This window comes from Esox lucius, chromosome 10, assembly GCF_011004845.1.
Source record: "Esox lucius isolate fEsoLuc1 chromosome 10, fEsoLuc1.pri, whole genome shotgun sequence".
Lineage (NCBI taxonomy): Eukaryota > Metazoa > Chordata > Actinopteri > Esociformes > Esocidae > Esox > Esox lucius.
In genome coordinates this window covers 27,274,821-27,291,199 of record NC_047578.1, presented here as the reverse complement: position 1 = coordinate 27,291,199, position 16,379 = coordinate 27,274,821, and the positions used below count along the sequence as shown (strand labels likewise).

At 41.2% G+C, this 16,379-nt stretch overlaps 1 protein-coding gene across 5 annotated transcripts in view; it reads right to left on the bottom strand.

The window, feature by feature from the left end:
- Positions 1-16,379, bottom strand: part of cgnb (cingulin b) — a 49,865-nt gene that overhangs the window by 12,202 nt on the left and 21,284 nt on the right. For 4 of the 5 annotated variants that reach the window (XM_020050452.3, XM_020050451.3, XM_010902067.5 and 1 more), the window contains 10 exons: positions 15,185-15,323; positions 14,794-15,006; positions 14,126-14,274; positions 13,785-13,811; positions 12,805-12,925; positions 12,440-12,619; positions 12,214-12,300; positions 9,945-10,193; positions 9,635-9,805; positions 8,114-8,275 (listed from right to left, as the gene is read on the bottom strand). In XM_020050452.3, coding sequence (XP_019906011.2) covers positions 8,114-8,275; positions 9,635-9,805; positions 9,945-10,193; positions 12,214-12,300; positions 12,440-12,619; positions 12,805-12,925; positions 13,785-13,811; positions 14,126-14,274; positions 14,794-15,006; positions 15,185-15,323 — 1,498 coding nt within the window. The remainder of the gene's footprint in view (positions 1-8,113; positions 8,276-9,634; positions 9,806-9,944; positions 10,194-12,213; positions 12,301-12,439; positions 12,620-12,804; positions 12,926-13,784; positions 13,812-14,125; positions 14,275-14,793; positions 15,007-15,184; positions 15,324-16,379) is intronic. The other variant, XM_020050454.3, reaches the window with a different exon arrangement.

Below are 16,379 nucleotides of genomic sequence, written 5' to 3'. Positions count from 1 at the left end.
GAGTTTTCCACTTTGCCTTGGTCCATCTTAAATAAGCTGGGGCCCAGCTGGCGGCGGTGGTTCCACAGACAATTGCTCTCTCCTTATCCTTCCTGACGGATTCTTCTCTAGGTTTGTGTTTTGCTAGTTTTGATGTCACTACTGGTAGCATGAGGCGGTACTTGCAGCCCATTGAGGTTGCACAGGCAGTCCAGCTCTTCCAGGATGGCACATCCATACGTGCCGTCACAAGAAGGTTTCCTGTCTCAAGGTTTGCTGTTAGGGTCTCAAGGTTTGCTGTTGTCTTCCAGTACAGTGTCAAGAGCATGGAGGCGACACCAGGAGACGGGCCATTACACAAGGAGAACTGGACAGGGCCGTAGAAGCGCATCAACCCAGCAGCAGGACCGCTATCTGCTCCTTTGTGCAAGGAGGAACAAAATGACAAGCTATTGGTGTGCATATTTCTGACCAAACTGTCAGAAACAGACTCCATGAGGGTGGCACGAGGACCCAACATCCTCTAGTAGGACCGGTGCTCACAGCCCAAGACAGTGCAGCTTGATTGGCATTTGCCAGAAAACACCAGAATTGGCAGGTACACCATTGGCGCCCTGTTCTCTTCACAAATGAGAGGGAGTTCACACTGAGCATGTGACAGACGTGAAAGAATCTGGAGACATCGTGGTGAATGTTAGGCTGCCAGCAACATCATCCAGCATGATCAGTTTGTCGGTGCGTCTGTGATGGTCTGGGTTGGCATATCTTTGGAGGGTCACACAGACCTCCACATGCTAGCCAACGGTACCCTGACTGTTGTTATGTGACCAGTGTGTAGGCAGTTCCTGGATGACGAAGGCATTGAGACCATTGACTGGCCCTCACATTTCCCAGACCTGAATACAATGGTTTACATAGATTTTCGGTGCAAGTTTGAATCAACCTCTCAATCAGTTGGCGTTTTTGGTTTCCATTGACACGTCATTTTGTTCTCAACAAATTAGAGAATGTACGGTAAATATTTTGATCTTTAATATATTTAATTCACAGAGACTCGATTACTTAAGTGTTCAAGGAACTGGATTTCGGGTTCCTTTAGTGTCCCCTTAATCGTTTTGAGCAGTGTAGAAAAGATGAGGGTACAGATTAGAAAAAAAAATAAGTCTGTGCACATTTGTAGTACTCTTTGTAATACTGGACTTTGACACTGCCTTGCAAAGTCCGATAAGGTAGTTTTCAATTGTTAAAGGTACGTGTCTACCTCGGAACCTCATTGCAGCCATCCCTGCATTTCAGTTGCACATGCCACCTTGGACCTTCGGTTTGTGCTCAATGCACATTTAAAATTGCTATTGTACATGCATTTCTCAGTTGTTACATATAGATGGCTACCTCTGGGACTTTGCTACTATCCCTGCATTCCAGTTGCACATGCTACCTTACTTCTATAACTTTCACATCTAAAATGCCATTTAGAATTGCCATTTGTACCCACAAAATTATATCCCCCACTGGTACATACATTTCCTGCACATTTAGAATTGCCGTCTGTACTGCATTTGCCTTCATGCACGTCTTCACATTCCATTTGTCATTTACAAGTATTAAGTATATGTATATGTTCTGCCCTCTTCTATTTGCACTTCTGGTTAGATGCTAACTGCATTTTGTTGTACTGTACTTGTACAATGACAACGTTGAATCTAATCAGTCTTGTGCCAAATTGAGTCAAATGCTTATTTAAGTTAACAAAACATGAGAATACTGATTATATTTTGGTTAATCTATTTGACAGTGTGCCGGGTATATGCTCTGCTGTATGGCAATTTTGTTGAAAGCCAATTTAGCTTTTACTCAGGATGTTGCGTCCATTAAGAAAGTTCTGGAGTCTGTTAAATGATGCCACAAATGTCTGTTTACACAGATTCTATTATAATTATTGGGGAAAGATTTGTCTCCACCTTTATGGATTGGTGTCATCAGATCTGTTCCAGGTGCTAGGGAATATACCTGAGCATATAGATGACCAATTCAAATGTGGTCTGTGTACAATTATTGAATGTCATCTACACCACTGGCGGTTTGTGTTTGTAGGCTTTGTATTTTGTCCTATAGTTCTTTTAATGTGACTGGAAAATCCATCTGGTATTGGTCATTTTTAATAGCCGTGTGTTTAACGTCATTATTAATTTAATGCGTTTAAAGTGTCATGAATTAGTTATTTACATAACTAAAATGTTTGGAGAAGTGGTTTATCCACACATTTTGGATAGATAATCCTTCATGTTAGAGTTTTTCCCAGAAGCATTTTGACTCTAAGGACTCTTAGAGATCTGGTTCCTGGTGAATTGTTCCTTCTTTATTCTTAGTGTATGTCTGTATTTTTTTAAGTGTTTCACAATAATGGTGTGTTTCATGGTTGCCCGGATCTCAAAGTTTGGAATTTGCTAGGTTTCTTAAATTCTGTCCTTATGTTTCCACATTCAATATCGAAACACCTCTCATTGTTACTGGCCCTTTTTGGTTTTGAGTTTTGATAAGAATTAAAATGTGTCAAAGATGTTGTTTAGGTACTCCATTGCTAAATGAACACCCTAAAACATTATAATGGTAATGATTTAGATAGGAACTGGTTTAATTGAGATTTGATTTCAGATTGTGTACTTTGATAGTTTTCAGTACCGTTTTCCCTCAAACTATAGCTTTATTAATTACCTGTAGTTTGGCTATGATAGTTTGTGGTTTTGCTTTATTCAAGTATACTCTTGTTGTGGTCTGAAAGGGATGTCAATGGGGCGTCTGTATCTCCCTCTTCACTGTGTCTATGATTGCAAGAGCTTTCCCTCTGATCCCTTGGGCCTTCACTGCAACCTCATTAGATGTCACTGTGCAGCCAGGGTAACATTTTGTTCCAAATGAAGGAGAGAGTTCTGGATGGGAGAAATCTAGGGTGGCTATGACATGCGGAATTCCCCAAGGATCAGTTCTCGGACCACTTCTGTTCAATCTCTACCTCTGGGCCAAATTCTACAAAACAACATTAACTACCATAGCTAGGCAGATGACACTCAAATATGGCTCTCAAACCACATGACTACAGCTCAAAAGACACTGTGTCACTGTACAGAGCACATACAGTGAGGGATTTTTTTTTTATCCCCTGCTGATTTTGTATGTTTGCCCACTGAAAAAGAAATGATCAGTCTATAATTTTATTGGTAGGTTTATTTGAACAGTGAGAGACAGAATAATAAAAATTTAAAGAATCCAGAAAAACACGTCAAAAATATTATAAATTGACTTCCATTTTAATGAGTGAAATAAGTATTCGACCCCTCTGCAAAACATGACTTAGTACTTGGTGGCAAATCCCTTGTTGGCAATCACAGAGGTCAGACATTTCTTGTAGTTTCCCACCAGGATTTTGTCCCACTCCTCTTTGCAGATAGGTGGGGATGGTGTTCTTGGGGTGATAGGCAGCATTCTTCCTCCTCCAAACATGGCGAGTTGATTTGATGCCAAAGAGCTTGATTTTGGTCTCAGCTGACCACAACACTTTCACCCAGTTCTCCTATAAATCATTCAGATGTTCATTGGCAAACTTTAGACGGGCCTGTACATGTGCTTTCTTGAGCAGGGGGACCTTATGGGCCCTGCAGGATTTCAGTCCTTCACGGCGTAGTGTGTTACCAATTGTTTTCTTGGTGACTATGGTCCCAGCTGCCTTGAGATCATTGACAAGATCCTCCCTTGTAGTTCTGGGCTGATTCCTCAACGTTCTCATGATCATTGCAACTCCACAAGGTGAGATCTTGCATGGAGCCCCAGATCGAGGGAGATTGACAGTTCTTTTGTTACTAACATTTTCTAATAATCGCACCAACTGTTGTCACCTTCTCACCAAGCTACTTGGTGATGGTCTTGTAGCCCATTCCAGCCTTGTGTAGGTCTACAATCTTGTCCGACATCCTTGGACAGCTCTTTGGTCTTGGCCATGGTGGAGAGTTTGGAATCTGATTGATTGCTTCTGTGGACAGGTGTCTTTTATACAGGTAACAAACTGAGATTAGGAGCACTTCCTTTAAGAGTGTGCTACTAATCCCAGCTCGTTACCTGTATAAAAGACACATGGGAGCCAGAAATATATCTGATTGAGAGCTGTTGAATACTTACTTCACTCAATTTTTTTTTTTTCAGTTTTTTGTTTTGTTGTTCTGTCTCTTGTCAGTGGGCGAACTGACATTTCCATTTCTCCACGGATATAAGGCGCTCCCCCGTCCTGCTTTTAGCAAATCAGACCACGCGCCGATACTGTTGCTCCCTGCTTACAGCCAGAGGCTCAAACAAGAGAAGCCAGTGACGAGGTCCATTCAATGATGGACGGACAAATACGACGCCAATTTACGTGACTGTTTCCTCACCATAGACTGGGAAATGTTAGCAAACATATTGAGGACGTTGTACCACGTACAACTACAAAATAATTTCCTAATCAAAAAACATGGGTCAACAGTGGTATCCGTGCCATGCTAAAAGCATGGACAGCAGCATGGACAATTATAAGAAATCCCGGTATGATTTCAGGAAGGCAATAAAAACTGCAAAAAGTAAATACAGAGTAAAAGTAGAATCTCTCTACCAGGGCTCCAATACCAGGAACATGTGGAGTGGTCTGTGAACCATCACTGACTATAAAGGCAATACAGGTGTGGGGGAAGTGTCGGCTTCTCTCCAAGAGGAACTGAACTCTTTCTATGCTCGCTTTGTAAAAATCATCCCTGGCATAGATACTCAAATGGACTTTTCAAATTACCAGGTCAGACGTCTGTAAAGCCATAAAAAGGATTAACACCCGCAAGGCTCCTGGACCAGATAACATCTCAGGCCTTGTTCTCAAGGTCTGTGCTGACCAACTGGCTGATGTCTTCACTGATATCTTCAACCTATGGCTACGTCAGTCAGTGGTCCCCACCTGCTTCAAAATGTCCATCATTTTTCCTGTGCCTAAAAAGCAACAAGTCCTCTGCATGAATGACTACCGCCCTGTAGCACTCACACCAATCATCATGAAATGCTTTGAGCAGCTAGTTAAAAACACACATCACTGACTCCATGCCTGTAACACTTGACCCGCTATGGTTTGCCTACAGACAAAACAGATCCACATAGGACGCCATCGCTCTGACCCTCCACGCTCTTATCTGGAACACACGTGAGAATGCTGTTGACTATAGCACAGCCTTCAACACCATTGTGCCCCACAAACTGGCGGTTAAGCTCCGGGATCTGGTTCTCGACCCCACTATGTGCAGATGGATCCTGAACTTCCTGACGGGCAGACCCTAGGTGGTGCGGATGGGCAACGCCACCTCCTCCACACTGACTCTCAGTACGGATTCCCCCCAGGGCTGTGTTGAGCCCGCTCCTGTACTCTCTTCACCCACGACTGCCTGGCAACTCACGTCTCCAACACCATCGTTAAGTTTGCTGACGACACCACCATCATAGGTCTGATCTCTGACAATGACAAGTCAGCCAAAAGAGACTAAGTAAGGTCACTGATTTTGTGGTGTCAGGATAACAACCTCCAGCTCAATATCAGTAAAACGAAGGAGATGATTGTTGATCACAGGAAGCAGCAGCGGGGAGCCCCAATACACATCAATGGGTCTGCAGTAGGGAGAGTTCACAACATCAGGTTCCTCGGGGTCAACATCAGTGATGACTTGACCTGATCTCATCACTCTAACGTCCTGGTGAAGGAGGCCAGGAAACGGCTCTTCTTCCTACGCTGATTAAGGAGATTTGGCATGGATTCCAGGATACTGTCAAACTTCTACAGATGCACTATCAAGAGTATCGTGACCGGTTGTGTCACTGCCTGGTATGGCAGCTGCACCGCCCTCAACCGTAAAGCACTTCAGAGGGTGATAAAAACAGCAGAGCACATCACAAGGTCTGACTTGCCATCCCTGCAGGATCTCTACACAGAGAGGTGTAGGAGGAGGAGCAAACGGATCATTACAGATCCCAGCCACCCATGCCACGGACTGTTGACCAAGCTGCCGTCAGGCAGAATGTACAGGAGTATTCCGTCCAAAACAAACAGGCTACGGGACAGCTTCTTTACACAGGCTGCTCAACTAGGGAACCTTCCATCAATAGTCCATGCATAACTGTTACTTTATATCATGTACACCTGTCACCTTTACATTGCACTACGGTTGTAAAGTTGTATAGTTATTATTATTGATGTGTGTTTTTCGTATAGTGTTATTACTGATTGATTGTGTTCTCTTGTTTTTCTAAATTCTAATAACTTTTTAACTTTTAACTGCACTGTCGGGAGTAGGAAAACCAAGCATTTCATTGCTGTAACTTGTTATTGCAAATGACAAAAATCTTTTGAACCTTGAACCAAAATCAGCAGGGGATCAAAAAAAAATGTTCCTCATTGTAAATTCCTGGATGAATCAAAATTGTCTACAATTAAAACAAGAGAAAACAGAGATTGTGTTTGGAAAGAAAAATAAAATAAATAATAGTAGTAAAGACCTGGATTCTCAGGCCCTAAAAACCAGGGACCAAGTTCGTAATCTTGGTGTTTTGATATGACTGAAGAACGTGAGATTTGAGTCTATCAAAGTGGTTACCAAAACAACATTCTATCATCTTATAAATATAGCCAGAATCGACAGCTTGGTCTCCCAAAAAGACCACGAAAAGCTCACCCATTCTTTTATTTCCAGTAGTGTGTAATAGGCTACTGTAAAGGGCTCTTAACTGAACTCCCCAAAAATACTGTAAAACAGCTGCAGCTCATTCAGAATGCTGCTGCAAGAATGTTAACCAGGACCAAGAGAAAAGAGCACATCACTCAGACTCTTAAATCTTTTCACTGGATTCCAGTCAGTTACAGAATAGATTTGAAAGTGTTGCTTTTAGTCTATAAATCACTGAATGGTTTAGGCCCCAAATACATTACAGATATATTTGAAGATTATATACCGAGCAGGGCTCTTAGATCCATGAACTAAGGTCCGGTAGTAGAGCCCAGAGTCCAAACTGCATTTAGCAGTTATGCTGCATACAACAGGAATAAACTACCAGAATATTTGAGACATGCCCCAAACATATACATTTTTAAATGCAGATTAAAAACACTGTCAAGTGTCTATGACTGAGCGCTTAAACTTAACCACACTGTTAGCCTTACAGCTTTCATGGAATCTACTATCAGTCTAGAGACAACTGCAGTAAAGGCCTGGCAAAGCATCATTAAGGAGGAAACCCAGTGTTTGGTGATGTCCATGCATTCCAGACTTCAAGCAGCCATTGCCTGCAAAGGATTCTCGACTAAGTATTAAAAATGAACATTTTATTCATGATTGTGTTAATTAGTCCAATTACATTTGAGCCTCTGAAATAAGTGGACTATGTATGAAAATTGTTGCAATTCCTAAACGTTTCGTACAATATTTTCGTTCAATCCCTTGAAATGCATCTTGGTTGTTTCATTTCAAATCCATTGTGAAAATTGTGTCAGTGTCCAAATATTTCCAAACATAACTAAACAACTTACAGTATATTTGGGTGGCTTACTATATTAAATATTACATTTTAAAACTGACAATATAGTTAATTAACTCTACTTATAATTGCATAGTTATCCTATTGTTTTGCCAATGAGTGAGTGATGTATTTAAGTGAGGGATGTCTCCCTCACACATTTGAGTTCCCTCAACACCTAAAATATAGAGCACCCACACTGCCAAAATCCTAATTTAACCACTGATTACAACCATACCTAAAATGGGAAATATTTTTTATGAACCACAATTAGTCACGGAACACATCGTTAACAGGGAATTGTTAGTGACAATTACCACCTGACATTTTTGTATTCCTGCCACACCAATAATTGGCATCCAGGAAGTCTAACTGTCACCATAATTTCAACAGATGTGAATCCAAAACAAATGGAATCCATCACTAAATTCAAAGTAACTCATAAAAATAACATCCATGTGTCATATATATTTTGATAACAATATAAACAATTATTTTCATTATAAAAATATTTTTTTTATAACCATCACATACAAAAAATGAAAAACAACAGTTAACTGCTCACCTCCAAACCTCGGATTTCTCTGTTGCGGTCTACTTGAGAGCTCTTCTCAGATTCCAGTTCACTCTCCAGGTGTTTGAAGCGGCTGCTGAGCAAGTCTCTCTCCAGCTGGGCGCTGTCTCTCTCCTCCCCACATGCGAGGAGCTCCTTCTTCAGACGTGACACCTGAGGCAACAAAAAGAGAGGCTCACTGGTTGGATAATGGGAAAAGGGACATAATATTGTTATAAGGGTTGAGTAAAGCGCTCCCCTTGACCCAGTCTGTCAAAGCAAAGGTTGGTGCCGGACAACTGTACCCACTCTGGAATTCATAGAGAATTTGATGAAAGGAATGTCCATCCATAATATAAAATATTTTAAACCATGTTGAGGCTGTTGAGTGCATATTTGCACTTGCTTTATTTACAAACATTGCAGGAAAAGAAGCGGTTTTGATTTCTGATTTCATTTAAACCAAACTCATTGATTAGATATAAAAAAATATGCACAACTAAGGGCAGTTCCGACACACAAGGCAACACCTGTATACAGCCCATAGCCATTGTACTCCCAAAGTGTTTTACTGCTATTATAAACGGGATGCAAAGCAACTAGAACAGAATTTTATTTTTTATCCACACAATCTCATACCACATACTACTTTACTAAATGTGTATTCAGGTTTCAAACCACCCTTGTTTACACTGCAGGGGTGTGACACATGGACAATATCACAGATGAGGGCTTTTAAAGACGGAATGTGGATTTCAGCAGAGCTGAACACCTTAAAAGCAACCATAGAAGAGGAAACCCTAAAGGGACGACAGAGGAGATGAGCAACAACTGGCAGAAGGTTAAGAGCGGGAACAGCCCCCAACAAGGGTTGCTGTGGATATCAAAAAGGAGGATTCCACAACAAGAGTGGTGGTTTGAGCCAATTAGAAGCCCCAATCTGGGAGACGTAATGGACTTTCCAGTTGGTGTATGAGAACAATATAAATAGGGACAGTTGTGCTCAAACAAGCTCTGGTGCTTGAAAGATGACAGACAGAAGACCAGGGAGCTCATATAGACACCAGAAGAGAAGCAGTCCTACACCCCAACGACAGCTGATCCACTTAGAGTGTGGGGCACACTGACAGGCTGTCAAAATTGGAACTCAGAGGAGGTCTGTGCTGCCTACACATGGGGCTCTGCCCAATGGGTATAAATTAGTCATCTCTTTTTGGTACCTCCAAACAGGCATTGCTCCCATGGAACATTTAAAAGGGAGTATAAACAAACATGAACATTTCCCACAATTCAAATGCACACAAATCTCCCATGATAACATAGGTTTTACAGAATGTACAAATCTAATAAATCTGGTGTTATACTTTTCACCTGTTATATTAGGTTCTCTCCAAATTCCATTCTTTCTACTATACTTCCCACTTGTTTTGCAGGTCATCTGTAGTGGCTACCATTTTACTCTGCCCCATCTCACATTTTCTTTGGACAACCTCCCAGTCCTTTTTCTCTGTTCTCCCCCCTTATTACTTTCACCTCTTCTTGCAGTGTTTTCAGGTTGGCCTGGGCCCTCTGTAGCTCTGCCAGCCTGTCTTTCCCCTGGCGCTGGGCTTCCAGTAAGTCTCTCCTGGAACGCTCCCTGTACTCATCCAGCTGGCTCTGCAGAGCCTGTACTGACTGATGGGAATCCGCCAACATCACCTCCATCTGAGGGGAAGGGGGGTTCAAAAAACTTGCAATTGCTGAAATTGATTTCATTAATTCCATTTTGAAATCTTAAATCCACACATGCCATGGTAGTTAAATAAAAACTAAATAATAATAATAACAGGCAGATGACACACACCTCCTTGTTGATTTTCTCCAGGGCCCGGTCAAGCAGTCTCTTTTGTTCTTCCAGGTCACTTTTGCCCCTACGCAACGCATCTCTCTCAAGTTCCCTTTCTTCCAGCCGATGGCTCAGCTCGTCCCTCTCCTTGCCCAGACGGGAGGCTCCTCGTCTGGTCTCCTCCAGCTGGGACTTCAGGGAGCGGTTCTCATCCTCCAGGGCCTGCTCAGTCTCAGAGCTCAAAGACACACTTGACTGAAGCAGTGTCTGTGGAACCACATTTTTTCAGTGTTTAATTTATTTACTACTTCCATTTAATATTCATAACCAATGGATGGCGCACACCCTTTGCACAGTACTTACATTTACCTGCCTTAAAATCTTTTAAGAAATTAATTAAGAATTAAAAAATTCATACCCCAGACTTAACAGGTGACAGAGGCCCCTTTTTCAGCCAGTACAGTGTACTCCTTTTAAATAATATTTTACCTCTAAGGGCAACAATTGTGCCCATAGTTTGTCAAAATCGCTCAAGATCATCCAATCGGATTAGGATTTATAGTCAGAAATATTCAAACTGTGTCTCTGATTTTCAAAATAATTGAAATGAGGACTGAGAGGACCACTCAGGAATACTGAACACCTCTTTGAAATCCATACTGATGGTTTAGACATAATAATGTGCTTGTCTTGCTGAAAAATAAAACTACAAGGGTTAGGTTTTTGGAAGATGGAAGCAGTTTTTCCTTGAACTTTTTATCCAGGATTTGTTCCTTTCATATATTTAATCCAAACTACTCAGCCAGTGTCAATTACAGGTATACCCATAACACAATGCAGCCACCAAAATGACTGAAAATACACAGGGTTTCAAATAGTGTTGGAGTGAATTTGAACCAAACCTTTGCTGTTTTGTAGATTAGATTAGTGTGTCATTACATTTTGACAAAATTAGATAACTTTTTTTAGAATAGTGTGTTTCTGTATGAGCTTGACAATTTCAATGAGGTTAACAGACTTCCTTCTTACTTTAACAGACTTCCTTCTTACTTTATCACTCGGGCCAGTGAATTAAAATTCACTTGACCAAAGCAAATGGAAATCACTTGGACCACTCCGCAGTTTCAATTATTGTGATGGCAGCATCATGTTATGGGAATGTTTAAGATGGACAGGGATTGATGAATTTATGATCAAATGAAATTTAAGAGCGTGAATATTTGACCTGTTAAATGGGTGAATTCACAGTGTTTTTCTGTACTCTGGGGAGACAACTCAGAAATGCTCAATGGGTCCATATACCCCTCTAGTGATTGCCCAACACCTTGTCAACATGTAGCGAAAGAATTGTTACATGTTTAGCATACTGCAGTAACCCTTGAATAAAATTTTCTGGTTCAGACGGAAAACTGCTTAGATTGTATTACCAAAGATACAGCAGAATAGGATTCTAACAGGTCTTAGGTTCATCCTGACTAATATTCCAGTAATATATGATCATCATTCCAGAAGTTGGTAGAGTATTATTCAGTTAGGTTGTGCAGAAAAACAAACATTTAAAGCAACATTTTACCCCTTTATAAGATAATATACCAAAGGGTTTGGACATATCTACTCATTCAAGACAATTTCCTTTTACCATTTTCCACATTGCAGAATAATAGTAAATACCGTAATTTCCCATTCATAAACTACAGCTTATAGACAGATATTCAACCACAGTGGTAAATATGGGCGTGGCTAATGCACAAGCTTACATTTTTGTTCAGATTGTTTGAAGACGTAGGTCTCAGAAACTCAGGTTGCAAATATGATACGTTAGTGTTTTCAAAAACATATTTTATTCTTCAGCAAATAAATTTTGGTTGCAGCCTATGACAGATGTTCAATATATGCGCTGTAATTCTCCAGGAAAACCCTAACCAGGTGTGATATATACACAGGTTTGTATACACACAAAGCGATAAAAATAATGTCCATTATACACATGGTGTGGGTTATAAACGGGGAATTATGGTATGTCAAAATATGAAATATCACAGCATCATGTAGTAACCAAAAGTTTTAAATCAAAATACATTTATATTTTAGATTTGTCAGTTGACTTTGCATTTTGTCAGCCAGCTTCATGAGATTCCCATGAGCTCATGTGAATGGTAATGGGTCCTTTAATATAGCGACTTACTTTGATTGGGTGTAGAAGTTTAACGTATGGGTGTCTAGTGTTACTCTGCATGATCTTCATTTGTATCCTTGTGGATTGTTATTTTGAGTATGTATATTTTACCATTCGGGCCAGTCGCTCTCTCAGTCTTGTGTTGGCTTCCTGAAGCTCCAGACTCTCATGATCCAATGGTGAGGACCCACCAGATGACTAGAGAAAAAAAGAGAGCCAAAAACAAAAAGCGAAAGGCAGAAGAAAATCTATGAAAATGGTATGACTTAAACCTCACATCCATAAGCCATCTTGTATTTGCATATAGTCAATATATTTAAATGAATGACAAGCTCACCTGCTTAACCCTCTCGAGGGACATCTCAAGCTCCTCTTTCTCCCTCTGTGACTGGTCCTTCAGCCTGTCAATCTCTGATCTCAGCTCAGACTCCCGCACTTGGCTTGCTCTCCTCAGAGCTTGAAGCTCCTCCTCCATCTCACGGAATTTAACCTTTTGTTTGTTGAGCTCTGATCGAACCTGGATATTGTTGTGACAACAATTATGGTCCTTTTGAACAAATGCAAGCCACCACAACATGAACCAAAAGGATGAGAATGGATGTGTGTGCATGTATGAAAAAGGACAAGAACGTGCATGTATTTCGTCTACGTGCATGAATGTGTCCCTTCTATACATTTGTGTGTGACTGTACAGTAGCGTACTTCTGCAATCGAGTCAGTTTCGTCAAAGCCTGGTATTGGTTTCTTCATGGACATCAGTGACTCCTGAAGCTCCTTCAGTTGGCCCTCAAACTCTTCCTTCTCCAAACGTGCCCTTAATAGTCTTTGCAAACAAGCAGCATAAACAATAGGGTAAAACACAGCATGTTGGTGATTATCTGGAGCACTAGAGCTCAAAGCATAATTCAAACTCTCATAGCATCAGACAAAATAAAATAATTGTTAAATTCAAGTTAGATTGGTCAAGTTAGCCAGAATGACAGACTGAATGGAGATGATTAAGCAACAAAGCAGGGGGGGGGGGGGGGTGTCACATGGCCAATATATCATGGCTAAGAGCTGTTCTTAGGCACAAAGCATTGTAGAGTATATTGGTTAAATACCAACATGACACAAGATGCCTTATTGCTATTATAAACTTGTTACCAATTCAATTAAAGCAGTACAAAATACATACATTTGATGGTTTAAAAGCTGATTGACTGAAATCGGTGGTCTAGGAGTCCCTGGACTATGGGTATGTTGCTGCTCTAATTGCATTGGAAACCAGTTTATAAGATCAATACGGCATCACAGGGATTCGGGAGAGAAATATAGATATATCCTATGTACCACACCTGAGCAGTGTGACCAAGCACCCCGCCAGGCACTGCGCCTAAGAACAGCTCTTAGCCATGGTATGTAGGCCATAAACCACACCCCCTCATGCCTAACTGCTTCTGAATTTGTCTGCTATCAAACTAATCAGGATTTATGATTTGTATTACCTGGTTTATAACTGGGAATAAATTATGTTAATGATTTGCTTTGATTGTAGTTAGAGTGTATCATTTTATTGATCAGATCGTTAGCCACAAATATGATTGGAGGGATGTTTTGGATCAGATCCCAAGTTCAAATTCGACCCTGTGGGACCACTGAACTATTCTACCCAAAGCAAACAGTGAATCAGATTCTCTCACGTTTTACTGTTGCTGCAGTGCACGTACCTGCCCAATAAAAGGTAAGATATAAATGGAATGAGAGGAGGGAGGGAAGCAAATTGAACAATTTCATCATTTCAGGTCTGGACCTTAAACAAGACAAAGCAGCTAGACCAACAAAAGTGAAGTGTTCTGCAAGCCAAAACCATAGAGCATTGCAGAGTCACAAGTCTAACATCAAAATCCAAATGCAACATGGTATGCCATTTGGAAATCAAAATGTGCATTGATGCCATGGGTCAAAAAAGTAAAATCTGGTATGGCAAAGACTAATTGAAGACTATGAGCCAACCAATCAAATTAATAACACATTCACTCACTCCTGCTTGGCGCCTTCCAGCTCCTTGGTGGTAGATTTCAGCTGCTCCTGCCACTGGCCTCCCTTGTTCTTGCAGCTCTCCAGCTCCTCCTCCAGACCATGCATGGAATTATTCACTCTCTGCCTCTCCTCTTCGATCTGCTTCTGGGACTAACAGCAGGAAGAGACGAGATGTTTAAGGTACATATATGATACGCTCAAAAGGTATTCAGGCTCTGTAAAAACATGTTAGCCGTCAATAAAGGCGGTTTTCTCTCTATGGATTCTACCATCCGGGGATTTGAATATCAACAAATGTATCCCTGGATGGTAAGCAAAGACCATCGAGATTATACATTATATACCTTTGTTGACTTGTTTTTTTGCTACATTTGTTTTTTGTCTCCATCTAGGTAAAAATGCACAACCAAGGATTTCGACAACAAAGAAAAAAATAAGATTTCTGCCACTTGCAAGCAATTGGGGTCAATTGTCTTGATCAAGGACAGAACAGCAGATGTTTTCCTTTGCCAGTTCTGGGATATAATTTAGCATTTGCGGGGTTACTAGTCAGATGTTTTAATCGCTAGGCTACCCTGCTTATAGCATATACTGAGTCAGCACAATGTATTTTCTTTTATTCAAGAGCATGGAGTGGGAATGCACAGTAAAAACACCCACCACACCCACCTGTGTAACCTGTTCCATGGTGGTCTTTAGGGCCTCCATGTCCCGGCTGTACTGCTCCCGGAGGGATTCCATCTCACAGTCGTGGGAGGCCACCTCCTCCTTAAGCGCCCCTTTTAAAGCCGTCAGCTCCCTCTCCCTCTGACGCAGCACTTCCTCCTGGCGCTGGTGCAGCAAGGCCGCTTCGGCCAAGTCGGCCTGCAATGACATCACATCCTATGCGGGGAGAGGGATAGAGAGAAGAAAGAGGAATGTGTGGCTGAATGGTTGTCATTCATCACCCACAAGTGCTACACATTGGTGATGGATTTGCCCAGTTGGCCGATGCAAATTCAATAATGTTAAATAAATGCCAACATCTTAACCATCACAATTGCCATTATCCTCATTGTACCATCTGCAGGGCAAGTGAGTCGGTCTGCGGCGTGTTCTCAGACACTCTCCTTAGCTCTTCCTGAAGCTCCGCCAGCTGGTCTTCCTGTTGATGCACGCAAGACTCCAGCCTCTCCCTGGCCAGCTGCAGTTGAGTCAGCCTGAAAACACACCAATCGATACTCCAAATCAATCCACTCATTAACACGTCAATCGATGAGCCAATCCATTAGTCAACAGAGTGAAGCGAAATGCAGGAGGTTAACCTTTTAACAGGACGCTTTAAAAAATGCATTCTATAGGGTCTATATCCACTGTGTGAATAAAACTACGTTGAAATACTTCCAGGGTCATTACTTTCTCCTGTAAAGAATACCCATATCAGGGTTGGGCGTCTTGTGAACACAGACAACAGAGAAATTAACAAACATTATCCACAGCGTTCCTTTTAATCCAAGGCATTATTGAGACAGACATGATAAAAAAGTTCAGAATATCTAAAAAAATCTTAATGTACTGTATTCTGAAATTAAAGCATAGAACAAATAAACAAGTGGAGACAAAAAAGTCATGGAATTGTTTAACAAAATCTAAATATGACTTAAACACTGTTGCAAACATTACCACCAATGTGTTGCACTTATAAGTTGCTTTGCTTTAACCTTTCAGCCCATTTCATCCCAAACCAGCTCAATGGGGTTTAATTCTGGAGACTGTGCTGGCCATTCCATGTTTTGAAGTCTACAGTCTTGTCCTTTTTACTAAGGTAGTTCTGACAGCCTGGAGGTTTGTTTTGGGCCATCTTCTTGCTGTTGGATGAAACCCTGAACAACTAGGAACACAGCAGAGGGTTTTGCATGGTGCTACAAAATGCTAGGGTAGCCGTTTTGGTTCAGGGTGCCATTCTGTGCAAGTCTTTGACTTAGTAAAGGTTTCACATTTTTATGAATCTGTCCGTAAGAACTTCTAGTCTTCAGAAGTAGTCCACGGATGGTGCTACATGGCCCAGGCAAGCTTCTTTTTCAGATTTAGCCATTTTACCCAAGGCTCTTCACAGCTGAAACTGAGACTTGCTTACTTTGACCAGTGTTAAGCTATTATTGAAGCTGTTGTCCTGTGAGCAGTTCTCTGCTTAGCTTTGAGCCTTTTCAGGTTATTCACTGGTCTTGGATTGCTTAAGTAAAATTTTGTAAAAATAATATATACAGCTCCAGAAA